General features: G+C 40.4%; 3 protein-coding genes across 3 annotated transcripts in view; 2 read left to right on the top strand and 1 right to left on the bottom strand.

Moving 5' to 3' along the window:
- Window positions 1-19,194, top strand: part of LOC106657450 (teneurin-a) — a 67,040-nt gene extending 47,846 nt beyond the window's left edge. Inside the window, exons 10-20 of the mRNA XM_023462836.1 lie at window positions 426-452; window positions 6,552-6,671; window positions 7,768-7,958; window positions 8,760-8,920; window positions 9,581-10,245; window positions 10,861-11,096; window positions 11,781-12,624; window positions 12,725-13,022; window positions 13,480-15,693; window positions 15,781-15,964; window positions 16,060-19,194. Coding sequence (XP_023318604.1) covers window positions 426-452; window positions 6,552-6,671; window positions 7,768-7,958; window positions 8,760-8,920; window positions 9,581-10,245; window positions 10,861-11,096; window positions 11,781-12,624; window positions 12,725-13,022; window positions 13,480-15,693; window positions 15,781-15,964; window positions 16,060-17,030 — 5,911 coding nt within the window. The 3' untranslated portion in view covers window positions 17,031-19,194. The remainder of the gene's footprint in view (window positions 1-425; window positions 453-6,551; window positions 6,672-7,767; window positions 7,959-8,759; window positions 8,921-9,580; window positions 10,246-10,860; window positions 11,097-11,780; window positions 12,625-12,724; window positions 13,023-13,479; window positions 15,694-15,780; window positions 15,965-16,059) is intronic.
- A 3,207-nt stretch (window positions 19,195-22,401) lies between these two features.
- LOC106654367 (BRCA1-associated protein) lies at window positions 22,402-24,959 on the bottom strand. The gene is made up of 6 exons (XM_014374188.2): window positions 24,598-24,959; window positions 24,137-24,449; window positions 23,885-24,074; window positions 23,495-23,813; window positions 22,995-23,419; window positions 22,402-22,919 (listed from the first exon to the last, which is right to left on the bottom strand). Exons 1-6 carry the CDS (start codon window positions 24,668-24,670, stop codon window positions 22,554-22,556), a joined length of 1,686 nt encoding a protein of 561 aa, XP_014229674.1. The 5' UTR covers window positions 24,671-24,959; the 3' UTR covers window positions 22,402-22,553.
- A 67-nt stretch (window positions 24,960-25,026) lies between these two features.
- Window positions 25,027-27,403, top strand: LOC106654378 (leucine-rich melanocyte differentiation-associated protein-like). Its single transcript, XM_014374200.2, has 4 exons — window positions 25,027-25,432; window positions 26,107-26,373; window positions 26,458-26,718; window positions 26,795-27,403. The coding sequence occupies exons 2-4, from the start codon at window positions 26,168-26,170 to the stop codon at window positions 27,033-27,035; spliced, it is 708 nt and encodes a 235-aa protein (XP_014229686.1). The 5' UTR covers window positions 25,027-25,432; window positions 26,107-26,167; the 3' UTR covers window positions 27,036-27,403.
- Window positions 27,404-27,433: the final 30 nt, after the last annotated feature.

The raw sequence follows: 27,433 nt of genomic DNA, 5'->3' as shown, positions 1-27,433 counted from the left end.
GTGTGCAAGATTGAATGGTTACATACAAAATAACGTTTCATTTTTTTTTCATAAATACATTATATTATAAATTATATATATTATTAAGTGTATGTGTTAACGTCTAATGTTTCTGTATACTTTTGCGACCCTCGAGCGATGTCAACTTCAGCGACTCTCTTCGCCAGCGTTGCTCCGCTGGCTCCTAACGTCAGTCAAGTATATTTTGCACACGCGGGTCCTTTTGTCATATTACATAAAGCGCTGCTGCTGCTGCTGCTGCTGCTGCCGGTACTGTTGTGCAGGCGCAGCAGCGCAACTCGCAGAAAAGAGAGAAAGTCGTCGCTCTAGGGTCGTTAAAACAAAAAAAAAAATTACGTGGGTTCTCTCTTGTGACCGTGTGGTAACGCCCTTTCTTCTCGTTGGTTTTTTTCTCCCACACGTAGTGCGTTCTGGAGTTCCTTTGATCCGCGGTAAGTTGCAGCTCAGCTCTCTCACTCACTCACTCATTCACTCTCTCTCTCTCTCTTCTTTCTGTCTCTGTCTCTGTCTCTTTCATTCACCGTTTCACTTCCATGTCTCTGTCTCTGTCTCTTTCTTTCTTTCGCTCGCCTAATCGTTTATGTATTTAATATAGAGCAAAAAAAAGTGTGCAATTATCATCTACTTGTCCGTGTCTCTGTCTCGCTCTTTTGCTCTTTTATATGTTTATTATGTATGTAAACGTCTTTGTGTTGTTGTTGTTGCTGTTGTTATACTGCTACTGCTGTTGTCATTGCTGATGCTGTTATTAACCATCCTGAAAATGCGCTCATGATTTAATTTTGTTATCCAATCTTTTTCTTTCACGGCATACAATTTTTTTTGTTAAACAAAAAAAAAAATAAATCTTTTTTGCGCCTTGCATTCTTTCCTTTTCTTCTCTGTTACGTAAGCCATACGTCTCGAATCAGCTGTTCTTTGATTTTTTCACTTCTATGCGCACACGTCTACAAAGGAAAAGTGTGCATTTTTGTTTTATTTTTCTTCCTCCATTCTTTCTTTTTTTTTTTTACTTTGCGCAGTCTGTGTGCTTGCGACGACCATGCTGCTGCTGCTGCTGTGCACCGCCGCAGTACGTGTGCACACCATGGATCGTAAACAAGTCGCGTCGATATCGATTGGTCAATTGCACGCGAAATCCAATACATCTCATTAATTCTTTTTTTTTATCATTTTTTTTTCTGCGCGCTGCTGCCGCTGTGCTGCGCTTCCACTCGAATAAATGAGCTGTACATCATTTTTCTCGACGTGCCCTGCTTACGATTTATACCTTATCACAATGAAGAATGACGCATATTGTGTATGCCGCTCTGCGCTGTGCCGTGCTTGTTACAACACCTGTCCCATCATTAAAACGAAAAGCTGCTGAGGGCAAAAACGATACTTGATTTATTCAATGATTGGCCATCGTATAATAACCCGCGCGCTGGCTCTCTGGCCGTTGTCGTTTATTTTTTAACGAATATATAAAGCGCGATTATCTCGTTTCATGGATTTTCAATATAAATTGCGTCGAAAACATAAGCTTTCGACTCTGCCGCGCATTTTGCATTTGCGAAAATTCACGCTGCTCTCGCTCACGATGATGCTGCTGATGATGATGATGATGGTTGTTTATTAATCAACGAGTGAATCAAGTATCGGTTTGTCATCGCGCGCTGATGTTATGACTACAGTGTAGTATTGCATAAATTAACGTGTAGATTTATATATGAGTCTACTATATATGTGCCACACAATTTTCAACCTTATCACGCATCCCCATCATTTGTATTATTACAAATTTTATATAAATGTGCGTTTTCGTTTATTTTTTTTTATTTTCATTTGGACTGTTATCATTATATGTGTATGTGGTCAAATTGTCGATTTCTGTTCTTGTCTTGTCACTTAATTGTTTTATTTATTTAGCTTTATGTATAAATGTGTACATGTATTCGTTACAAGAAAAAAAAAACACCAACAACTTCATACTATCAAGTCTTCTATCACAGCAGTATTTGTTATTGCCTACATGCCCATATATAATGACGATCCGCATATAAATAAATTAAATCCAACATCTTGATCTGAAGCTTATGTTCGTTACTATATATCTGTGTATTTTATCGTATGAATTTATAATACTGCTAGGCTTGCACTCACCGTCTGTACTGCGTGGTATATGTTCGTATATGTCTGTATATATGTATGTGTGTACGTATATATGTACATATATTATACATGTCACCTATTGTCAAAATACGAAGCGTGCTAAAGGCCCATTTGTTTGAACAGCAGTCTTCTTTCTCTCTATTACACACTCTCACACACATAGTGAAACGTGTCGTCCTGTGCTACATATGGAATTTTATACATTTTATTTTTACTCGTTTTTTTTGTCATTTGCGTTTCACATTGTTATTTCATGTTTTTTTTTCTCAAACTCTTTTTTCACACACAAAAGCCTTATAATACATTATTTATCGCAAGTTCGTGACTTCGTTTGTCATTGCGATCAAAATCTCAGGCGCATATATAATATATGCCGAGAGCGTCGTTTGCTCGAGTAAAATAGAAATAGCGTCAGAGAAATATTGTACATCGATAAAAATACAAAAGATCAAAAATAACAAAAAAAAAATGAACAAATGAAAGTAATGAGAAAAGTAGTTTTAATAAAAAATAAAAAAAAATACAAGAAAAAAGTAATCATGGAAAGACTGACGTTATGTGTATAATCGATAGAAGAAACTCAGACGGTAATAAGAGTCCCGTGGTAAACCCAGCATAAAAAAGGAAGCAAAAATAATCCCAACCTCTTGTCTGCGTCTGAAAAATGTACCTTATCAAACCATCCCATTGGCCAACAAAAGTCCAACAAAAACCCTGTGTCTCGTCTATTTCCTCGACTTATCCAAGTGCACCTCTATCCAACGGTCTAAACAATTACTCTGCCAACCTATATAAGCCGTCCGTCATTCTCGCGTGTTCGACACTTGATTAAAGCGAAAAGTTTTCTCGACACCTAGAAAAAAAAGTAAAAAAAAAAGTAAAAAAAAAATAAGACGGACGGATGGATAATAAATAGAAAAAAAAAAGAGGAAAAAATGTATCATGATACATCTCCTTTGACAGATAAGGAAAGATTAAGAGAGATCAAAATGAAAGGAGACGAGAGTATAGTAGTATATATAAAAGAAATACGCGCTGTATATTGATAGCTTGTCGGTGTTCTCTCGCTCTTTCTACGCGGATTTCAGCTTGAAAAATAGAGATAGAGCTTTTCGCGTGGTTGTACGAAAACGAGGAAAGAAAATAAAAATCGTATGAATCTAGCTAGACGTATATAATATACACTTTGTATATCGCATAAACACAGATACTATATATAATCGCGGTATATAAAAGTTGATTTACTATTATTATATTTATGAACTTATTATAATATTTATATTTTATTTCAGTTCACTTGAAATGTTAACGAAGTATTGTGCCTATAAAAAATATACAAATATATCATATATTTAACATACTATATAATTGCATGTAGTCTATTTGAAGTAAAAAAAAGTAAAAAAATGTTTTTAATAGTATTCTCATTTTTGAAGGAAACGAGATGAAAAAGTGTGATGATAGCTGTTGTTAAAATAGAAAGAAACATTTACGGTCGGTAATAGAGCAACAAGTTTCCGACAGTGGATTTGTTGTAAAGATAATTGTCATTCATTGCCGTCAGGTAGGTCTGTTCTTATCTAATTAAAAAAAAAAACATTTTTTGTTTTTGTTAACGTGCAGCCTGTTATTATTTTCATTTTTCGTTTATCTTATGTATAGTTTTCATTCATTAGCACCAGTCTTTTGAATAATATATATTAAAAGTATGTTATTCTAGTTGACAAGCAGAATATAATAAATAAATTAGTTGTACAAATATATATTTGCGCTTTCACGCGCATTTTCGCAGTTACTTATAGTTGCCTATTATATATTTTTCACTGCAAATGTTTCTTTTTATATAAAAAAAAAACAGATATAATCATATATTATAAAATATTATTATGTATTAAAATTGAATTATGTGTTTGTACCACACGTGTACGTTCACATAATTTATATTTGACCAGCGAAAATGATAATACTTCCTTAGCATTTCAGGTAAACGCTATTATATCATTACAATTATTATCGTTACGATCGGTTATTCTCCCTAATTATTATTGCTCATTTCAATTTGATTTAAGTTTGGATAATAAACGATCGCAATTGTTTTGTTAAAACGATAATTTTATTTTTGGACATTCAGCATTCAATTCGGGCTTATGTGCGCGCTTGAACTCACGAGAGAGAGAGAGAGAGACAGTCAGTAGTCTCAACGTTTTGAAATTGATGGCCACATGTAAATGATTAATTAACACTTGTAAAACAGCAGAATTTTTCGCGCTCAATAATTAATGCCCGCGCCGAGCGAAAAAGATAAAGTTTCGACTCATTAATAATTCTGGAGATGACAATCGCGCGGGACGACGACGAGAGTTCCGTGTATCCGCGATATATATACATACATTATACGCACCGAGTGTATAAACTCACCGAGGCTCTGTATCTCTCTCTCTTGTGGCATTTCGAAATCCTAACCGCACGGTACAGTCCGCGCACTCGGATGGTTATTTTTATTCTTAGCGAAAGCTCGCCTTGTGTACATACGTACAAACTCGCACAAGTACGAATTGAATGTTTGATTGTTATCAAATAATTTATGTTTCTTCAAGTTTTATTACCGAGATCATTAAAATTAATGTAGTTCGAGGTAAACGCGCCATGAGCAATGGAATCCTCTCCTTTGACGAGTAGTGCTGGAAGTTACTTTTAATTTTGTTTGCTTTTGTTTTTTTTCTCTTCTTCGTTCTTTTATTTTCCCTTTTCCGTTGAATGAAAAAAACCGCAAAGTACAAAGTAACTCGAGTCGCGTTCAAACGAGACGGGATGATCGTTGAATAAAGCAAAGTATAAAAAAGAAAAAATAATAGAAATAAACACAGATCCAAGTTGATTCGATCGAAAAATGAGACGGTTAATTATTAAATTGCTATTTATATACACGCAAAATAAGCACAATGAATCTCAACAAGTTCGCTCTCTCGGGTTCAATCAAGAGTCTGCCTTCAGTCTTGAATTATGCCTCAATTCTCATCCGAGATGATCTCTCATCTTATTATTATTACACATTGCACATCGAGACACGCATACTTACACACTCCACACACAATGCGCATTACTTATATATTATGAATCTACTCAGCCCTCTAGACACTATATATGATAAAATTATCAATATTATATGCATGTTCAATATATACTCTATGAACTTCAATGAATTTATACGCCTCGAAGTAACACTGTAGATATTTCGTTCTTATGTATATAAATATTACAAGAAAAAAAAAATCGTCGCAAGCTCAAAAGGTTTATCGTGGCAGCTGCCGCCGTGCTCTCCGCCACTCGTGGTCTTGCATTATCGATGATATTACCAAAGGTATTGGCCTCTACATCGAATTCCGCCGGTACTGCACACATCCACCCATACACACGCATCGAATGGCTCGAGCCGTGTGCGTACGAGCTGTGTACGAGCGAGCGAGCTTTTGCGTCAGGGAGTGATCTATACGGCACAACGTTGAGCCGGAGTGGACAACTCTCAACTGCGTCGAGCTCGGGTGGCTTTTAACCGGGAGCATCCTCCAGCTCGGCGGACATCCGGGGGTTCAACGCACCATCGCCGTGTCCGCTGCCGCTGCTGCCATGCGACCGACCAACTGTGTACAGCTGCACTACTACCTACCTACGAGCGCGTCGTCACACCATCGACGTCGCCGCTGCCGCTCCGCCGACGTTCCGAATCGATCGCTGCCTGGCAGGAGCTGCGCTCGCTGAAGCTCGCATGCCACTCAAGAGCCGACTCGACTGTGTGTGTATGTGTGTGTGTGAGTGTGTTTGCACTAAACGCGCGACGTCGTCTCTCTCTCTGCGCGTTCGGTTCAGACGCATACAAATGCCATCGAGCTTAAATATAGATATAGACATTGTACGTACATACGCGGGATAAGGACTGGCGCGCGGCGGCCTCGGGGAAACCAACTTGCAGAGCTCTGGGCGTACTCTGCGTACCTCTATATACGTATATGTACGACCGGAGACGACGACGGAGAAATAACGACGCGAAGGAAACTAAAACGTTTTCAGCTAATTGTGTGCTTGCAAGCGCACCCTTGCCTTTCCCCGAGAGTCGCCGCCACTGCCGCCGTTGCCAACATTGTGCTACGTCCCGATACGCCTTCCGAGCTTACGACGATGATACGTATACAATCGATCGACAATAGTTTGCTTTACATATATATTATACATCTCTTCATTTATATAACAATATAAACTATTATCATTATTATTATCTTAAATATCTTAAGCTGGATAAGATGCGTTTATAGAGCTTGGGAGACTTTGACATTTCGATTAATTTTGTTCTCTATCTCTTCTCTATCTACCTCGAACAGTCGTGTTGCGGTGATGCGAGGACAAGTCGTAACGGAGCAAGGACTCGGCATAATAGACGTCAGGGTATCCGTCGACAAGGACCAGCGCTTCGGCTTTACCCTAACTCGAGCCGGCGGATGGTAAGTGACACAATTACACGTCGTACGTACTCTGTGCGAGAGGCGGGCGGAGTGGAGCTTGCGCCGCGCGTCAAGTACGCACTCGCCACCCTTGCCTTGCCCGCTGCCACGCACAACACAACGCCAGCTTAATGTAATATAACTGTACCACTACGTTCGTAAGGCATTTTTCTACGGTTGCTACTGCTCGCGCGCGCGCGCCTATACACAGCAGCAGCAGCAGTTGTATAATAATAGCGTTGCGCGCGCGTTACGATACGTCACATACACGCGGGGTTAGAGTCAGTCGCTGCTGCTGTTCCTGATTATATTTCTCGCTTCTCTCCGAAGCAAAGCTTTTAATGAGAAATTAACGGGTAACTCGGGAGCAGCGGCTCTCCTTCGCAGCAGCTTCGCGATCTGTATAGCGAGCTCTCTCTTTGGAGCTCGAGCTTGGAAGAGCATTTCCAATCATCCGCGCGCTATATAACCGAACGCGCGCGCAGCCTTTGTGCACTGTAAAACCGATCGGTGTATATAAACGGGTGTATATATAAGAGCCGCTGCTGCTGCTGCAAAACCCGACGCAGACTGGTAGCTACTACTGCTGCTGCTGCCATTTCATAAATTTGTCAAATACAAAACAAGGTATATGAGAGAACAGAGTGTGGCAGCAGCAGCAGCAGTAGGGAGAGCTATCAACTGCAGAATACGACTACTACGCGACGCGCGGATATTCCAAAGAGTTAAATTCACGACTACTACTACCCCTTTTTGCTATTGACGAAGTAATTTAAGCACGCTCGATTTCCATTAGAATATCCGTTCTTTTTCCATTCTCTCTCTTTTTTTTTTTTTCGTCGATTCTACGCGCGCGCCCAGGACTGGCTGGCTCTCGCTCGCTGTACGAATATAAAGAATAGAGAGCCCAGCAGCAGCCGGATCGCGCTCTCGCGTCGATAGATAATGGGTAGCAGAAAAAAGAAAGAAAAGAGAAAAGAAGATCCGCCGGGCGCGAGAGCATCGAGTAAAATTTAATTAAAACACGGCTTTATCATGCGCGGCTCGCTCACTCATTCTCTCTCTTCTTTTTTTTTTGTCCTCGCGATGATAATAGGTTTGACATCCTGGTGAACGGCGGAGGAGCGGTGACTCTGCAGCTGCAGCGCAGCCCCTTCACCCCCATGACGCGGACGGTCTTCGTACCCTGGAATCAGATCGTCGTGCTGCCGCCCGTGGTGATGGTCGTCAGCGGCGAGGAGGGCGACTCTTACAGATCGATTAATCAGCTGCCTACTCCCGTCATCGGTAAGTACCGCCTAGCTATATACTACTGACTCCCGGGCTGCACTTGTGTGTTGCTGTAAGTCGAGCTCGCTGTCAGACTATATGATACGTTCCGTTAGTTGCTTATACTACTACTTCTGCTACTACCCCTTGCAACCCGGTATATACCTAGAGGCTGCCGCCGCCGCCGCCGTTGATGCTGTGCCGAGAATTTATAATGAAGAACTCGAGAATTGAGAAAGCGCGTCTTTTTCGCGCCGTCCGCGTGCACCTCGAGTTAATTGAAAGCAAATAGCTCGAGTTTGTCGTTTTGATTAAAACTCAAGACGAGATAGAGCAGTGCAGGGGGAGAGTTAGGGGTGCAGGGAGAGAGAGAGTCAAGAGAGGAAGTGAGAGCTTTGTTATACTCTAGTTTGTACTTTTCATTTGTTCGCTCCTTTCTCTCTCTCTCTCGCCGCTGCTCCTAGCCTCGACTGCTCGTACCTACCTATTTTAAACACGTAAAATTGAAAATGATCTTCGCCCTCGAGCATATTGATTCAACGATAAGATATATAATTTCGCGACTTTTCGGGAGGAAAGGGATACGGATATACCTACCTTGCAGTTTTACCTTTCTCCGATCTACCCTCGCATTTGAGCGGGCGAGCTATAATACGGGTTGGCTTCTGCGCCGTGACGTAAGAAGCACACGCGGTAACGGAACGGGCCCGGGTTGTATCATTAGGCGAAATAGTCGTCGTCGTCGTCGTCGTCACGATGAAAACAAAATAGTTGAAAGACTTGAAAAAAAAACTTGAAAATAAAAATGATGATTCGCAGGCTCGCCAGGCTTTCCAGGCTACTCAGGAAATTTGTTCGACGAGCACGGCCCGTGCATGAAGCACGATCACGAAACTCTACGTCCAATAATCGTCGGTACATGGATGCCAGAAAAAGTTGGAGGACTGCCAGGCAAAAGTCTAGTATTCGCCGAGACACAGGTTCGTAAATATACACTGTCTGTGTGTGCGTTTGTGTATAGGCGAGTAGGAGCAATGCACACATACACACGATAATTCGACCCAGATTAATGCCTTCATCTTCCTCTTGCATATTGATGCGCGCATACTCATACCGGAGAAAAGATTATTTTTATTACAATTTTAGAAAAAATACAGAAAAAACATTTTTTTTTTAAATAAAAAGAAAATAGGGGGCGAAAAAAAAACGCGCTCACCAGAGAGCAAAGGAGAGCGAGAGCCGAAGAAAAAAGATTTAGTTCTTGTTCGAAATGCAATTTTCTTTCTCGCGAGAGCAAAGTTGAAAGGGTGGGCAAGCGAAGAATTTAAAAAGAAGGAAAAACTTTTTTGCGAAGAATTCATCATGGAAAATTTATCGTTCTCGCGCGCGCACACGACCGAAAGGAGTCTCGGTATAAGCTTGTGCCGAGCTTGTGCTTGCGCACAATTTACAAAAGTTATACTAGCTTTCGCTCCTCGCTAGCGCTCTCTGGCACAATCGAATTAAATACTTTGAACTGCATTTACATGCCACGTCTAACTGCAGAGAGCGAAAGATCGTAAAAGACGGTATATAATAAGTGGGCCGACAAAAAGATGTTTAAAAAAATAAAACGTTGCCCTCCTTTTTGTCCTCGACAGATCGTGCAGGAGAGCATAGCGATACCGGGCTCGCATCTGCACCTGGTCTACCGCAGCAGCCAAGCGGCCGGCTACCTGTCGACGGTCCAGATGCAGCTCACCGGCTCGTTCATACCCAAGAGCCTGACCCACGTGCACGTGCACGTGCAGATCGAGGGCTCGGTCCACACCAAGACCTACGAGGCCGACCCGAATCTCACGCACACCTTCGCCTGGAACAAGCGCAACGTCTACAAGCAGAAGGTCTACGGGGTGGCGCAGGCGCGTATCAGCGTCGGCTATCAGTACCAGGGCTGCGCCGCCGTCATCTGGGAGACGCAGACCGCCACCCTCCAGGGCTTCGACGTCGACATCTCCGACGTCGGGGGCTGGGGCCTGGACATACATCACCACTACAACTTCCACGAGGGCATACTGCAGAAGGGCGACGGCTCGACCCTGCACTTCAAGCAGTACCCGCGCAAGGTGAACGTGGTGATGGGCACGGGACAGCGTCGCGACATGAACAACAACGACGACGACTTCAACGGTCTGGCCAGGGACGCCCGACTCCTGACCCCGGTCGCGCTGGCCAGCGGACCCGACGGCAGCATCTACGTCGGCGACTTTGATCTCGTGCGCAGAATCACGCCCGAGGGCAAAGTTTACACTGTGCTACAGCTCAGGTAGGTTTTTATACACACACACAACTCGCTTGTAGTATGCTAGTATGTACGTAACGTAACGTAACGTAACGTCGGGTACTGCGAATTCGCCTACGCGCGTTGCTGCTGCTGCTACTATATACATCCCTAAAGAGGATGTAATTTCAGGAAGGTTGGGCTCTTGTTTGCTCTGGGTTTTAGGCAGCGCAGCTAACCAACGAGCCGCACAGCCGCTGCCGTCGCCGACACACACAGAGCTCTAGCTATAACCCGAAAAGCCGAAAAAGAGCTGGAGCTCAGCAGCAACGCCGAGAGAGAAGAGAGTGACAGAGAAAGAGAGAGATTCTTCAGCAAATAAGCCTTTATATTATTGGCTTTTTCGACTCCGGGGCAGGAGAATATTTAACCTAGCCAGTTTTATCTCGACCTCTTTCTCTATCTCTCTCACTCTTGGCTATACGCTTTTCCCAGAGTTCAATTTTACACGCGCGCGTGTGTTATCTACATTTTCCATTTCGCTTTCAAGTTTCCTCTCTTTTAAACAAAATTCATATGATGTTTACCCAAGAATGTGCTACTCATTTTCACATGTATGTATAACGTTTGTTTGTTTGTTCGCACAAAAAAAAAACACAGTGCCACGCAAGTAGCGTACCAGTACTACCTGTGCGTGTCGCCGGCCGACGGCCATCTGTACATAAGCGATCCGGAAAAGCATCAGATTCTCCGTACGCTCACGCTCACCGACGTCAAGGATCCACGCCTCAATATCGAGCCGGTGGTTGGCAACGGCGAGCGTTGCATACCCGGTGACGAGGGACACTGCGGCGACGAGGGACCTGCCGATAAAGCCAAGCTCGCACATCCCAAAGGTAAATATACGTCGAGCTGCGACGCAAGGATATGTTTCATGTTTCTCTGCCTCTCTCTCTCTCTCTCTCTTTCACTCGCCTTCCTCCTCCGCCTCCTCCTTTACCTCCTTGCCTCAGCTGTGCACTATAAGCTATTCCTATACATATGTACGTGCGAGCTCTCTCGCTTTCTCGCTCCTGTGTGTACCCGCATAAACGTCCCCCTTGACGATTTACTTTATTTATTGCTGCGTTTTATAAATATATCACGCGTACGTATACGGAGCCGCAATATTCTGCCGCAGTTTTCTTGCCTATTACTGCTAAACTAGTACTACGACGAACTGAGATCGAAGCGATGCAATTTCAAAATTACATATGGATTTCGCGGAGTATTAATTAACGAAACCCTACAATATCCATAAGCCAATCCGTTCAGTTCTCAATTTTCTGCGCGCGTGATATTGGAGAAAGGCGCGCGTGTACTGCGTACTGCTGGTTGAAGTATATTCCGCAGGTTTCGACTTACGCCCCGAAGCTTTTAACAGCGTATTCCTGTGTTGCGGCAAGGATCTTTCCAAAAGGGCGAAGTCGTGTAGAGCCGTAACCGCGAAACATCATATTCCATATCGATATACCTATACCGAGTAAAGCCAACCGACAATTCAACACGTTCGTCACGTTGTGTCTGTGTATCGATTTCAGGAATCGTCATAGCCGCCGACAAGACCATGTTCATAGCCGACGGCACGAACATCCGAGCGGTCGATCCGAACGGAATAATCCACACGCTGGTGGGCCATCACGGACATCACAATCACTGGTCGCCGGCGCCCTGCGTCGGGGCCATACCGGCCCAGCAGGCTCAACTCCAGTGGCCCACCGGCCTCAGTCTGTCGCCCCTCGACAATTCTCTGCACTTCATCGACGATCGTCTCGTGCTGAAACTCACCGCCGATCTGAAGGTGCGAGTCGTCGCCGGCACCCCGCTGCACTGCACCTCGAGCGCCAACAACGCCCTGGAGCTGCAGAAGGCCGCCATGGCCAGCAACGTCAGCCAGAACGTCACGCTGACCAGCAGCCTGATAATGCAGAAGAAGATGGACGAGGTGCTCGGCTCCGTTCTGGCCATAGCCTTCTCGCCGACGGGCGAGCTCTACATCGCCGCCCGAGACTCGCACCGTGTCAACAGCATCAGAATCGTCGACTCGGCCGGCAAGATGTCGCACTTCGCCGGACAGCAGCGCGACGACGTGCGAGGCCAGTGCGAGTGCAACAACACGACTCCGAGCAGCGGCGCCGACGCGGACGCGAGCTGCGTCTGTCCCGACGACTCGTCGAGCAGCAGCAGCGCCGAGACGCTGCTATCCTCGAACGCCAAATTCACCTCGATCTCGGCACTGACCGTCTCGGCCGACGGGGTGCTGCACGTGGCCGATCAGGGCAGCCTGCACATACTCGCTTTGCAGCCCTACCTGCCGAATCACGACGAGAGCGGAGAATTCAATATTCCATTCCCGCCTTCCAACGAGGTTTACGTCTTTAACAGGTGAGATAACGTCTATTTGCACGCATTATCTTAGTTATGGTTGCCGTCGAAATTTTACGCGCGATATTAATGCGATCGCTGCGCGCGATTCAATTTTCAGATACGGACAGCACGTAGCTACCAAAGATCTTACGTCGGGCAAGACGAGGTACTCCTTCCTTTACAGCAAGAATACGAGCTTCGGAAAGTTGTCCACCGTAACCGACAGCGCCGGCAACAAGATTCAGTTCTTGAGGGACTACAGCAACGCCGTCAGTTCCATCGAGAACACTCAAGATCACAAGTCCGATCTCAAGATATCGGGCGTTGGCTTCCTCGAGAAGCTCACCGAGAAGGGACGCGCGGAAATTACACTGGGCTACGACAGCGACACCGGCTTGCTCACCAGCCGATCAGGGGTAAGTCAATCGATGAAATCTATTTATTATACAGCATGTGCGCGCGTTGCCCGCAAATAACGCGCTTAAGTACGAATATTTTACAAACTAGCGATTCGAGAATAATACCACCCTGCGTATGTACGGACAATGATTTTTAATACCGAAAAAAAGCCATTCACGAATTTGTCACGGTCAAATGCGTTTGATTGGATATCGATGAAAATCCAATATGTTCGACCCGCTTAAGCTGCTACCGCTGCGGCTACTGCATCTACGGGGTCGAGTTGAGTTTTAATTTCACGACCATCTGCTATAATCCAATAGGCTTGCCTTGTTCTACACTACCTGTGTGCTGTATATGCTCACACAGCCGCGAGCACGCGTCTATTGCAAAGAACTCATCGAGCGATGAATTCCAATATTCTATTCGAACGAGTATATGAACTAATTTTTGTAAAATTAACTTGTCTTGCAGGGTCGTGAAACTTATATCTACAACTACGATAGCATCGGTCGAGTCACAGATGTTATTCTGCCCACCGGAGAAAAGGTCAAACTCAATTCCGATCTGGCCACCGACGAGGGTCTCAACGTCAAAGTGGCCGCGCCGTTGTCGTCGCTGAAACAGGGCGACTCGCAGCGCTTCATGGAATTCAAAATGAGAAACGAGAGATCGCAGGTGCTCACCATCATTGACGGCACGATGATCAAGAAGGCCACGGCCTTCACCAACAGCACCCTGGAAGTCGAACTGCCGGGCGGAGGCCGAGTCATCAGCGCCGCCCTGACCAAGCACCCGCTGCTCAAGGCATCGCTCCCCGTCGAGGCGGAGATGCTGCCGATGTGGAGCTACCGATCCATGTCGCTCGGCGAACTGACCAACGTCATGACGACCACTTACAATCTCGTCGGCGAAGTGAGTCGACCCCAGCAGACTCTGAACCGAGAAATCTGGGTGAACGACTCGCGCATCGTCAGCGTCGAATTCGACCAAGCTTACTCCCGCGAGACCTTCTACGACAAAATGCGCAATCCACTGCTTACCGTCACCTTCGATCCCGCTGGCCTGCCTCTGCAATGGCAGCCCTACGAGCACGGCTACAATTTGAGCATCACCTACGACCGTTTCAATCGTATACAGGCCTGGTCTTGGGGTCCGTCCGACGAATCCTACCTCTACGATAGAGAGGGTCAACTGGCGCAGATCAGCAACAGCCAAGACGGCAGCAAGACCTACGGCTACAACGAGCTCAATTCGCTCAGCAAGATCACTCTGGCCAGTGGCCGAGAGTTCAATCTGCTCTACGACGAGGACGGTGGCTTGCGTCACATCGTCCTGCCCTCGGGCGAGAGGCACTCGTTCTCCTGCCAGGCCTCGCTGGGCTTCACGCGCATCACCTACACGCCACCGGGCAGCTCTCGATCCTATCTGCAGCACTACAGCCACGAGGGCAACCTGCTGCAGACCGTCTTCCCGGGCGACGGAGCGCGCATAGTTTATCGACACCACAACTCCGGCCAGCTGGCCGAGGTCGTTCACGGCGACGGCAAGAGCGAGATATTCTACACGGAGACGGGCCTGCCGTCCGAGGTCATACACTCGGAACGCGACGTCGAGTACAAGTGGGACTATCAGTACAGCGCTGGTCTTCTCGTCGAGGAGCGCATCGACTTCGGAGCCAAGACCGGTCTGAGTAACGCCAAATTTACTTTCGAGTACGATTCCAACTTCCGACCTGTCTCGGTGCAAGGTAGAATTGGAGGTCTGACCTTGCCCGCTCACGGCATGGCCTACAGTCAACGAACTGGCACTCTGGAGCAGATCGGCCAATTCAAGATCCTGCGGCCCGGATCGAATGAGACTCAAGTTCACGACGGCACGGCCGTATTCTCACGCACCACCGACGATCGCTTCCTCGAGACCCAACTCACCGTCACGATTCGCAACCTCGAAGTCTTCAAGATGGAGTTCACGCACGACTCGCGCGGCAGGATCAATCAGACGCGCACCTACACGCGCAACGTCGGAGTCAACACCTACACGAACGTGAAAAATTACACCTGGGACTCGGACGGTCAATTGGCCGGCGTCGAGGCTCAAGAGCCCTGGGGATTCCGCTACGACGTCAACGGCAACATGCTGTCGCTGACCTATCGCGGCAACAACATACCCATGGAGTACGATAAGATGGACCGCATCATCAAGTTCGGCGAGGGTCATTACAAGTACGACAATCGCGGCTCGGTCATCCAGAACGCCCGCGAGGAGAGATTCAGTTATAATGCCAAGGGATTGTTGACGCGCGCCACCAAGCGTGGACGATTCGACATCAAATACTACTACGATCATTTGGATCGGCTGTCCGCAAGAAAAGATAACTACGGCAACGTCACCCAATTCTTCTACAACAACCAGCAGAGACCCTACGAGGTCAGCCAGATATACAGTCCGCGAGATGGCAAGCTCATGTCACTGGTCTACGACGACAGGGGTCATCTCATTTACGCCCAAGTCTACAGGCACAAGTTCTATATAGCCACTGATCAGTGCGGCACACCTGTCATGATATTCAATCAGTATGGAGAGGGTATTCGAGAAATAATGAGGTCACCCTATGGCCACATAGTCTACGACTCCAATCCATATTTGTATTTACCAGTCGATTTTTGTGGCGGTTTACTTGATCAGGTGGGTTTTATTTTTCTGACTGTTCTTGAAATTAAATCATACTGCAAATTGACATTCTAATACAATTGTATTTTAATTACTCTTCAGATAACTTCGTTAGTCCACATGCCCAATGGCAAAGTATACGACCCACTGATAGGTCAATGGATGTCACCATTATGGGAGAATGTCGTGGACAGACTTCAAAATCCCACACACCTTCATTTGTACCGATTTAATGGAAACAATCCCATTGATGTACGACGAACTTCAGAAACTAATTTACCTACAGGTGAGTTTTCGTAAAATGATTTTCATATTTTTTATAACAAATTATGAATTATATTGAAACTGTATTTAAATAACTATTTTCATTCGATGTTGCAGATCACACAAGCTGGCTCGCCAATCTGGGTTACGACTTGAAGAGTCTGGCTCCTCAATTATTCCCAGACACTTTGCCCAGCAGCCTAGTCCCGCCGTCGCTGGATACCGTAGGATCGGCGATATTCGTCGGCAAGAGAAGCGAGAGCAGCTTGGGCGTCCGGTCGGGCTTCCTTGCTTACATCGATCAGCGCCACTCGAGCGACGCCGTCGGCTTGTGGGCGCCGCAACGCTCGGCTCTCAAGAAAGACAGCTCCGATCTGATCCCGACGCGTTTGGGAGCCGCGGCAGAGCCACCGTTCGGCCGAGGCATCTTGGTGTCGCGCACTAAAAATGGTCGAGCAGTCGTATCGTCCGTGCCTTCGGCCAATTCGATTTACAAGGACGTGTTCACGACCGTGTTCAACGAGTCGCACTTCTTGCCCTTCACGTTCGTCGTGCACAACTCGCAACAGGACGCCTTCTACTTCGTCAAGGAGCAGGCCTGGCGCGCCTCCGAGGACCAAGGCCAGCTGAAGAGACTGGGCGGCCAAGTGAACGTGACGTTCCACGATAGCGGCAGCAACGGAAGCGGCAGCTCCGACAAGACCGGCCTGACCGACGTGAAGATTCACGGGCCGACTTACGTGATCAATCTGCGCTACGGCACGACGGCCGACAAGGAGCGCCAGCGACTGCTGCATCACGCCAAGATGAGCGCGGTTCGCAAGGCCTGGCACCGAGAGCACGAGGCTCTCAAGAGCAACACGCCCACGAGCATCGAGTGGAGCGCCAGCGAGCAGGACGAGATCGTGAAGCTCGGCAAGGCCCAGAGCTACGAGGCCGAGTACGTGCACGACCCGCAGCTGTACCCCGAGCTGGCGGAGGATCCCTACAACATTAGGTTCGTCAAGAGGTCCCTGGACGCCAATGCCAGCAAAAAGAGACGCCGGAGAAGAGCATGCAGCATCTGGTGGCTCGACAAGTTCTGCTAGGATACGTCGACCTTAGTGATTTATAGCGATTTACTAACTGTGAAAAAAACGGTGTGAACTGTGAAAATGATCGTTTTATACCAAAGTCTATTTGTGTATTTAAAGAAAATATTGAGTGCAGGTGCGCAAAATCCGAGCTAGAGGCTACGAGTGCTAAAAATGCCAAACTACGCGCACTGCCGATGCACCGCACCCTCTGTGTTTATATAAATATAAATATACAAGAATACTATGTAACATTAGATTTATAAGAAGAGCCTGTCCACACTCTTTTCCACGTGAATTCAACTCTACGGCTGGAGATACTTCAAACAGATATTTAATGATAAAGAAATTATTAGGACATTCGGGCTGATACCTTAGCAAATTAATTATTTACTATGATTACAATAACTACAAAAAATTAATGTGTAAGATGAAAAAAAATGATATTTAGAGTCGACTCGATGCAATCGACCGATTAAGATTTATATGATATATATTTATTTCGATACTCGCCATTACTATACTATAAAAAGTATTGACGGTGTAAAAAAGAACAGAAAAAATTCCAAACTATCGCTTTGAACGCTTTTGGTATGCTTGTGAGTTTGTGTTTTTGTGTGTGATAGAGTAAAAAAACTGACGATCGCGTTCTCAAAATCTCAATTGCATCCTTATATTATACGACAAAGGCCAGTTTCAAAAGTGCGCATATTTATAGACGATCACCTTCGTGCAGCGAATTGTGAACCTAGTCAATAAAATAGCTTTAATTGCAGAAGGTCGAGCGCGCGCCAATTCAGGGATTACCATATAAAATGCATATTCAAACCTCTACTATATCTTGACACTGCCGCCAAGCCTCAAGATTAAACCTTTTTTAATATGAATTGTACATTTTTAACCCCATCGCATCGATTATCCTTTTGAAATGGGATGGGGTTGAGATACGATTGCAGTTTTGATCATGCATGAGAGATGATGTTTTTTGTGGTGCTTTAGTTTGTGCAGTGGGGCAATCACAAGCACAAAACGCGTATTTTGAAAAAAGATTTTGAAAGATAATTCACTGATAATCACTATGGCACTGGCACTTTCATAGCGTCCACGTTTGAGTGATTTGTCAAGAAGAAAATATAATTGATGCAACAACATTAAACTAAAGGTACATGTTGAGAGATTATGGTAATTCGTGTTTACATAAGAATGAATATGTGACTGTGTGTGTATAGCTAAATTGAATTTAATATTATAAGAAAATACAATTTCGTGAATTGTCGATACATAGAAGTGATAATGTACGGTATTAATCCATATATAATGTATATGTAATTGTGCTTATTATTGATGAGTAAATCGCATGTACATCCTAATTCAGGAAAAATCAAGATGATTTATTTTTTCTTTCGAGTAATCGTTGAAAAACCGAAACTGAGGAATAAAATAATGTTTTGTTTTCCAATCGCGTGTAGAAGAACGGAAAGAGCGATGTATTGTATGTTCATCTTGCGAAAAATTTATTATATATAAATGAATATATATAAAAATATATACAAAGATATATACATGTTATATGATAAACGTCCGGCTGAAAATAAATGCAAAAATTTACGTATATACTATGAAAAAAAAAAAATTAACACGCGTACATAAAAAATGGAAAAAATACGATAAACGAACGAAAGTCGATTTATATATGTACATGTAAAATTAGAAAGATATTTAGGAAAAAGTGTATATTTTTGATTAGTTATCATGTAATTAATATTTTTTAGGAAGAAGAAAATAAAACAAAAAAGTTGAACATTTATGATGTTTATGCGAATTATGTAATTTAATTATTGACTATTATGCTGTCATTTTTCATATGGAAAAGGGTATTTTTCCTTTTTGTAGGGCTGAATCATCGACGTTATTGTGACTCGCGTCAATTATGATTCAGATAACTTTTATTTTATTTTAATATTTACCCTTTACTTTACTACGTGCCATATGTATCATAAAAACCAAGCCGAACTTGTAATAATAGCTTCATTTTGTAAGTAACACTAACGAAAGACAAAAAAAACACTGATGTATGTTATAAATTCGTTTTTTGTATATTCTTATTCAAGTACAAAATATTTCATCATCAAGAAATATTTTGATTGTTCATTTATATAATTTTTATGTGTATTGAAAAATAAAAACAAAGTAATTGAAAATAATTCAGTTTGTGGCTTTTAAACTTCGTATTTTATAATATATGCGCACTTCTCTCAGTGTGCAACACCCTTGAACCAAAACAGCTATTAAACCTTAATGAAATCTATAAAATCTTTATCGCGAATTAGAAAGATTAATCAATAAAATGATAGAACACGTCACGTTTTTGTAAATTTCAAGAACGGAAGATTAGATTTATATATAAATTCCAAAAAAAATAACACATTTACTAAGAATGCATGTAACCTTCAGATATTTATTTACATTTGAGAAAATGCGTGAAATCTTAGATAATCGACCGAATAAATAGTTGCATACGTATATAGCTAGGTAGTAAAAATGATACATAAATATTTATAAGCTATCTGGTTCAATAGGCGAAAATTTGCTACTATAGCTGTAAAAAGAAATTTTTTAAAAATCGTTAAGATTATACTACTAGGAGCGCGAGCGAGCTTTAAATATTAATCTTTTGAGGAAAATTGAATTTTAAAAATTAACTATCAAACATATTGATGAGGTAAGAAAGATAAATTTAAAATGCTGAAATTAAGACTCTAGCTCGGTAAGCTGTAGCTCAGCGGCTGGGTTCTTCCGATTGAGTGTCAGTGACGAGATATATTCAATTTCATATGCGTGACATCCTGAAAAAACGATCGGTTGAAGATACTTTTGTTTTAAACATTAATTCGTTCTTACAGAAAATAAAAAAAAATAAAATTTTTATCAATTTTCCAAAATGATCTCTCTTTTCTCGCGAGTTGTATGTGCTGTAATTTTACATCATAATTTAAAGTTTACTTTAATTCTTTCATTAAAAATCAGACGGCATAATTAACCACTAGGTGTCAAAGTGTTTTTATCGAAACAACGAAAAGGAACTTGGATCGTTTAAACGAATTTTCAAATAAAAATAAATAAATTAGGGAAGTTTGAAGCGCGAGTGTTAGGAAAAAAATAAAACCACGACCATTATCTTGAAATAATTGGGTAAAATCGTCAAGTGCTAATTTATTGCCGCCGATTATCTAATTGTTCATAATGTAACTGTAACGCATTGCTGTTAACACACCCACATATATATAAAGTATAACAAGAATGGATAATATTATGGAAATGAGAGTAAAAATTAACATATTAACACTGAAAAATAAACAAAATAACACAATATTGAATAAATGAATATGATACACATAAATATATTTTATTTATAAATATAATAATGATAAATTATATGAAAAAATAATTAATAGTTTAACTGTATATTACTTGTAAATAGTCAATGATGTTTGCTATGGCGTATTATAAATAAAATATCTGTACTTGGAATTAAAAATTGAAAGAAAACAGAAGATTTCTGAAATGCCTGAAATGAAACAAAAATATTTAAAAATTTCTTCGAGATATATAATGACATAGATAATGATTTTGTGTACGCGATGAAAATACTAACTGTCCTTTTAACGAGCAGAAACGATTCCACGGAAAAAAATTTAAACGATTGCCTAAGTGAGGGATATCATCCTATCGTTAAAGGAAGTGGTAAGAAAACTGAATGTAATGTGTGTATTTGTTTTTTGTCAAGAAAAAAGAAAATCTTAATTGCATACTTAACTTATCAAAGCATGAATTATGATTTTATGTAAAAAAATATACTAATTATAAAATGCGCGCGAGCATATTTTGAGTAAAGAATAAAGTCTTCGTGTGTATCATATGTCACTGTATAATGCTTATTGTCGTTATTTGTGGCTATTGTACACGTCCACTTTGACTTATTTTCTACTATGCATCGAATACTCCTAATTAAGGATTCAAGCTTGGATTTCAGAGATTGATCGAAATTATTAAAAGATTTACCCGTAGTGGAAAAAATCGAAGTGGGCGTGGGTATATCGGATGATTATTTTCTATCGTCATTAAAGTAAAAGCTATCTGTGTTACAACTTCGTTTGCGCTGTAAGGATTCGAATAAGAAAAAAGAGTTGACTGCTAAAACTCGTGAAACTGAATAAATATTTACGCGATTTCCCAAACATGAGCCTGCGTTTTGCTATTTTTATAAAAACAGATGGATAATATATAAAACCATTTTAGAAAAAAAAGAAAAAAAACCGAACGCGCGATGAATGTAAAAAGAAATGACCTCAATTGCACATCGTTTTTAATACCTTGTGTTCAATTTTTTTATCTAGAATGTAACAACATGACGTCTCAATGTATCATATGATATTCCTCAAAAATTATTTATAACAAATTCATGATATTAAAGACGCGAAGATTTTACAGTATCTGCGGGAATTAAATATAATAGTCATTAAAAAACACTTCATAATTGGAAAAAGTAAACGAAGGTGATTAAACATCATCATATAATTATAGTCATCATAGAATTTCTGCACTTATTAATCACATCCTTTTTCTGTAAAAATGAAAAAAGTACGAGTATGTTTTTTAAACGACCATTTAAGAAATCAAGATTTTTGTGATTAAACTCGGGTTACGCTGATACAGATGTCAATATTAACACTTGATATATGAAATATTAAAATAAAAAAAATTAATTAAATGAGAAAAAATAAGGAATGTGAATATTGTATTGGGTGGAAGTTATATTACTGGATTGTTGATGCCACGTGGAGTGCAGTACTTTTCATTTTTTGGTCGATTGAGCGCGATTTTTCAGTTTCGAATCGCCAATTATAAAGCACATTTAAACACACAAATATCAAAATGTAAAGAGAAAACGAATTTCCTTACTGCCTCTTTTAATTGTACTGCGAAATCTAACTATTAGTAATAAATAATAAAAAAATAAGTGAGACGTATAAATTGTGGAAATAGTTTAGCTACTATTTGAGGGAAGCACAAATTCGTCAAACGTGTTGGGAATGAATTTGAAGTTTTTTTTTTGTATACTTCAATAACTTGAAATAAAGAAAAATTTTGATCTGAATATTTAAAACACTTGAGAGCTCCACGAAAGAGTAGAAAGACTCAAACCAAGCAGCATGTCCAACAATTTACGATATAACATAAGTGTATTATATTAAGTGTTTTCAAAAAAAATATATGATCTATATATGATAATAAAAATGGAAAAAATGTTAATTTCTGTCTCAATTTATTGATCCAGAATGATTTAAATAATTTACTTTTGAGATTTTCTAAATAAAACCAACTGTTAGATCGTTTCGTTTTTTATTCGAATAATTTATCGCTCTTATTTCAGTATTTTTCATATAACAGTATTATAATACTATACAACCGTTATTACACAACACATTTTTTTCATTTCAACACAACTTTCACTTTCAATAATTTTAATTGAATTTATTAGTGTTTCTTTTCGCGCTTACTCTTAGTTTTCGTTGAACCTGGCCCAACAACGATACGGCCAGATGCAATTTCTTCCTTTTCAGCTGAATTTTCAATTTGTTTTTGTGCTTCTATGAAGAACATGAGATCTCGTATTTGCTCCCGCAAATCTGTAGTTTCTGATTCTTTTTTTTCTTTATAATCATTCATCTCATCCTGCAATTTTTTATGTTTCTCTTGCCAAGATGTTTGATTTCGCTGAAGGGCTAGACGCAATTCTTTTTCTTCAGTTAATTGAGTCTGTAGTTTTGATAATTTTGAACTGGATCCTTGTAATTTTTTTTCTAAATTTTGTTTATCTCTGTTTAAAGCAGCAACTTGGGTCTAAAAATAATAACATAAATAATATAACATATTTTTTTAAACATTGTATTTAATTATTCTACTTATTTAACATACCTTCATTTTATCATTTTCTTCTGATAAATGATCAACTTTTTCTTTTAATTCATTTGTCTCAGCAGAAGCTCTTTGTTCGATTTTATCTAGTCGTTCTTCAAAGTATTGTCTTTGCGTTTCAAGTTGTGATGTGAGCAAATATGTAAATTCAAGTTGTACTGAATCAACTTTCTCGTCCATTGAACCGCTTCCACCTTTCATTGGTTCTTGACCATTTTCTACCATTTTACCATCCTTATTTTGCAATAATCTATCTACCCAATGATCTCCTACATAATCCCAAACACGATTTTGTCCTAACTCCATGGCATAGCAATGATGCGTATCCTGATAATGTTCAAAAGCATGACTTTGATCATATCGACCACAGCCAACGTGTCCACAAATTAAACAAATCCACAAAGCTTCATTAGTTGCTTCCGCATCTAAAATGTAAATATGATCATAATTATTGGACACGTTTAAAGAATATACTTTCTAAAAAATGACTTAATACATACCACATTCCATGCAATGACTATCTGCAACAGGCTCTGGTGTTTGTGCATATCTACAAACAGGACAGGAGGTGTCACCCCATTTTACAAGACAATCTGCATGAAACGTATGATTACATAGAATGGTTAATATGCCATCTACGCTTTCATCCATTTTTTCTAAACACACTGGGCAAGATGGTAATTCTGTGTGACCAGCCAGTGGCAATCCATTATCTGCAGTCTCAACTTGTGAAACAAATACCATGTGACACACTGTTTCTGGCTCTAAGGAATTATATGGTGATCCATTATATGTTTCATAAAATTCACAAGCTGCACTCTGTAATTAGAATATATTTTTGTCTTATGTTTAGATCCATTTTATTAAAAATGTTGAAAAAGTATACTTACAGGTGTTCTGAAAGTTATTAAAACCATGTAGTTATTTGGATTTCCATCTCTAATTATTCTAAAATATTGTATATTTTGGTGACATGCAGCTGTGAAGCTCACTAAATCATGGCAAGTCATGGTGCAAGGAACAGATAGTATGCAAATCGTATTACTCTGATTCTGTTCTGAATGCATATCTGTCAAAGAACTAAAGCAAAATCATGTAAATTTTACAAAAAGTTCATATAATTACAAAATTTGTTAACTTACTTTTCTTTAAAAAGATGTAATATACCCTTTGTTACTTCTACAAAAGGATTTCCAGATACAAATTTAATTTGATCATCAATGACATTACTAGCAACAGCTCCGCATGCGTTGTCAGGATTTGTAGCACTGCTGGGAGGATTTGTTTTCTCTTCAGAATTTTCTCTGGAGGTCGACTGAGATTCAGAGCTCTGCAAATTGGCAGATTTTGGCAAAAGTGGAAAGGGTCCATCATCTGGACTCGCATAAGTTTCTACTGTTATATTTCTAGGTTCTCTGCGACCTCTCATTTTTTTAGTGTTTTTGTTCATTGTGCCTGAAAACATTTTCGATTTTGTGTAAATAATAATATTGTAAGGAAACGACCTTCGATCATAAATTCAAAATAAACAGACGCAAATTTAAAATTCACACTTTCACAAACGAATTTTTCTGAAATTTACGTTACAAGAACAAAAACTCACTTGAGTCTGCAGAAAGTTCGGGATTATCAATCTCAATACGTATGACACAGAGCGTTATAAGAGGGACAGACATATCACATAACAAAGTTCGTTGTCCACGGCAATCTTGGAAATGTCATCTGACACCCTTTATTCCAACTACTTGATAGAATCACTACGATCCAAAACACAGTCCGTTACACACGTATTTTAAATACGTCAAAGACTCCGTTCGATCTTTTCTTCAGCTGATTCTAACTGTCACACACTTATATCAAAGCGTACGTAGGTGATAGTGAATTATGCGTGTGTTAAAAATTGCACCAGTTATGAAGTGACAGCTTAGCAGAACCGTTGGCTGTTGCACACATCAGCACACTCAGACGTCGTATGTCGTTGTAGTGCGTGTATCCAATATTCCAATGTTTTCGTTCCTCGAGCTTTGTAAAATTTCTCAGTAGATGTCGTTGAGCGTATTTTCTGCTACTGCGACTTGCGAGGCGTCAAACGCGTCTCTCTCGAGTCTTCTTGCTACGAAAAAACACACTTGCATGTTTGGCATAACTGCATTACACCGTGTTGTGGTCGTGTAGGGGTCTTGTGTGCGGAGGTCTGCCAGGCGCAAGTTTACAGAAACCTGTTCGTAGATTACAATTATTGCTGCTCTACTACTCGTGTAAAATTTCTCTTTTCAAATATTGCTTTTTTGGAAATCCGAGTGGTAAATTTTACACCACGTGGGTAACCTTAAAGTGCATAATTTGTTAAAAAATCGTATTTATGATGTAACAGACATAAGAAAATGATCAACGATGCATTCAGAAATCTAAAAAGGAAAATAATGCAGGAGCGATCGGTAAGTGGCGTTTTATTTATTTTTACGTTGCGCGATTTTCGCGATGTTGAATCTAACTCTAGCTGTTTCTATGAAATTTTAAAGCAAACGCGCAATTTAAAATTGTTGCAGGACTTAAAAGGACAATTTACAAGTTATATAACTATGAATTCTAACCTTACATTGAAATTTTTCAACAATGATATTATTCTGTCAGATAAGCCGACTGCGATGATTTTTTTGATAAATTGCGCTTTTGTCTGAACTTATTATTACAGAACGATTATCTTGCGATAGCGCTGTTTATCAGTTAATATTTTTACGTCATAAAATCTGTCCTTTGTTTACTTTTATTATTTTTCGAATAATTTTAAAAATGTATCTATCACATTGGGGACACACATTCTTTCTCAGTCAATGAGTACTCTACATTTCATTATTTATTTTTATTGTCAAATATTTTTTCTAATGCTTTAAAAAGTGAGAGTAAATCTGGAAAAATTTTTTTAATAGCTATCTGCTTGGTGTGGTAACATTGCATTAGAATCATTACTATTCAAATTGGTTTCTGATGCACTGTAAAATAATTTATGCAAAAGATATGAATGACAAATGCAATGTAATTATAAGGAATGATGTAGCTATTAGTGATGTATTCTAATATTATATAACTGTTTTATTTTTTTTTTTTATAGATTGGTTACTCAAGATGACCTAAAGCTATTTCATAAAAAGAAGTTTAAAGAAAAAGTAACCATGACCTCTCTAGGAAAGCAAATTTTTGTAGCCAAAAACATTCATCCCAGAGGCGATGAGGAGGCTACAACAAGTATTTCAAGACACCCCACAGCTGACTCTTTATCTTTAGCTTTTGAAAATTTATTTCACATGCCGTATGATATTATTGAAAACTATGGAAGTACCATACACACTCTGGACATAAGTCATAATAAATTTGGCAGGTAAAGAACTTTTCTCTTCAATTAATACTTTTTTATTTGAACATAAATTTTCTTAAGTATTAAACATATTTATTTTAATTTCAGGAGTTTACATTTCTTAGCTGAATTTGAAAATTTGACTTCTCTTAATTTAGATCATAACAACATTGATTCATTTACCACTTTTCCCTTTATGCCAAAACTACAACTGCTGTGGCTGAATTACAACAATATTGAAGAACTCTTTCCCTTTTTGAAAAACTTACACAAGAGTCTTCCCAATCTTCAATTCTTAGGACTTATGGGTAATAAAGCAGCTCCCAGCTTTATAAATGGTGGAAATTTTTATGACTACCTTCAGTATAGGTATGAAAATATACATATTAAGACAATTGTACTATAAACAAATAGAGCTCAAAATTAATTTTATTTATTGTTATAGATTGTATGTTATATCATGGTTCCCTCTTTTGGGTCATCTTGATGATAGAGCTATTACTGCTGAGCAAAGACTCGAAGCAAAACGTCTATACAAACGCCCGTTTCTTGAAGAATTTTTAGAGAAACATGAGATGCCAGAGTGCCTTAAATACTTAAATAGTAAAATAACAGAATTTTTTACTCAACCCACAACTTGGCAAGAGAGATTTAAGTTTCCAAAAGGGCCAAATTATATAATCTAAGTCAGTATTATTTAGAGATGCGTGTTGAAAGTAATTTTTTATTGCTTATTTATAATTTAAGCGTAGTGAGAAAAGAGAATTTTATCTTAACTTATGAAATTGGTTAATACTTTGTTTGCATCATTATATTCGGTTGTAAAGTTTGAATGCGCTAGTCATTGGAAAATGCAATAGATTTATTACTTTTATACTCTATTCAATTGCAAAAATAGATTATTTAGGTAATTGACAAAAGCGCACAAGTGAAAACTATTTGAACTACCATGCATGCTTATAAAGGTGTTGACAAATGAGTATTTTATTGAAAATCTGATGACCGTGAGAGAGCTTTAATATTTAAATTGTTGATAAATTTATGAAATTTTGCATTTATAAAAATTATTTATTGTTTTAAAAAC

Source organism: Trichogramma pretiosum, unplaced genomic scaffold (genome assembly GCF_000599845.2).
Source record: "Trichogramma pretiosum strain Unisexual culture from Peru unplaced genomic scaffold, Tpre_2.0 scaffold1, whole genome shotgun sequence".
NCBI lineage: Eukaryota > Metazoa > Arthropoda > Insecta > Hymenoptera > Trichogrammatidae > Trichogramma > Trichogramma pretiosum.
Note: the sequence above shows the minus strand (reverse complement) of the source record. Positions and strands in the feature narration are given on the sequence as shown.

Coding starts and splice junctions, on each gene's coding strand:
- LOC106654367 (XM_014374188.2), bottom strand. CDS start 24,670: ATGTCTGTCCCTCTTATAACGCTCTGTGTCATACGTATTGAGATTGAT. Junction 24,450..24,597: donor CGAACTTTCTGCAGACTCAA/GTGAGTTTTTGT, acceptor AAATGTTTTCAG/GCACAATGAACAAAAACACT. Junction 23,420..23,494: donor TAGTCATTGCATGGAATGTG/GTATGTATTAAG, acceptor TTTACATTTTAG/ATGCGGAAGCAACTAATGAA.
- LOC106654378 (XM_014374200.2), top strand. CDS start 26,168: ATGACCTCTCTAGGAAAGCAAATTTTTGTAGCCAAAAACATTCATCCC. Junction 26,374..26,457: donor AGTCATAATAAATTTGGCAG/GTAAAGAACTTT, acceptor TTTTAATTTCAG/GAGTTTACATTTCTTAGCTG. Junction 26,719..26,794: donor TATGACTACCTTCAGTATAG/GTATGAAAATAT, acceptor TTATTGTTATAG/ATTGTATGTTATATCATGGT.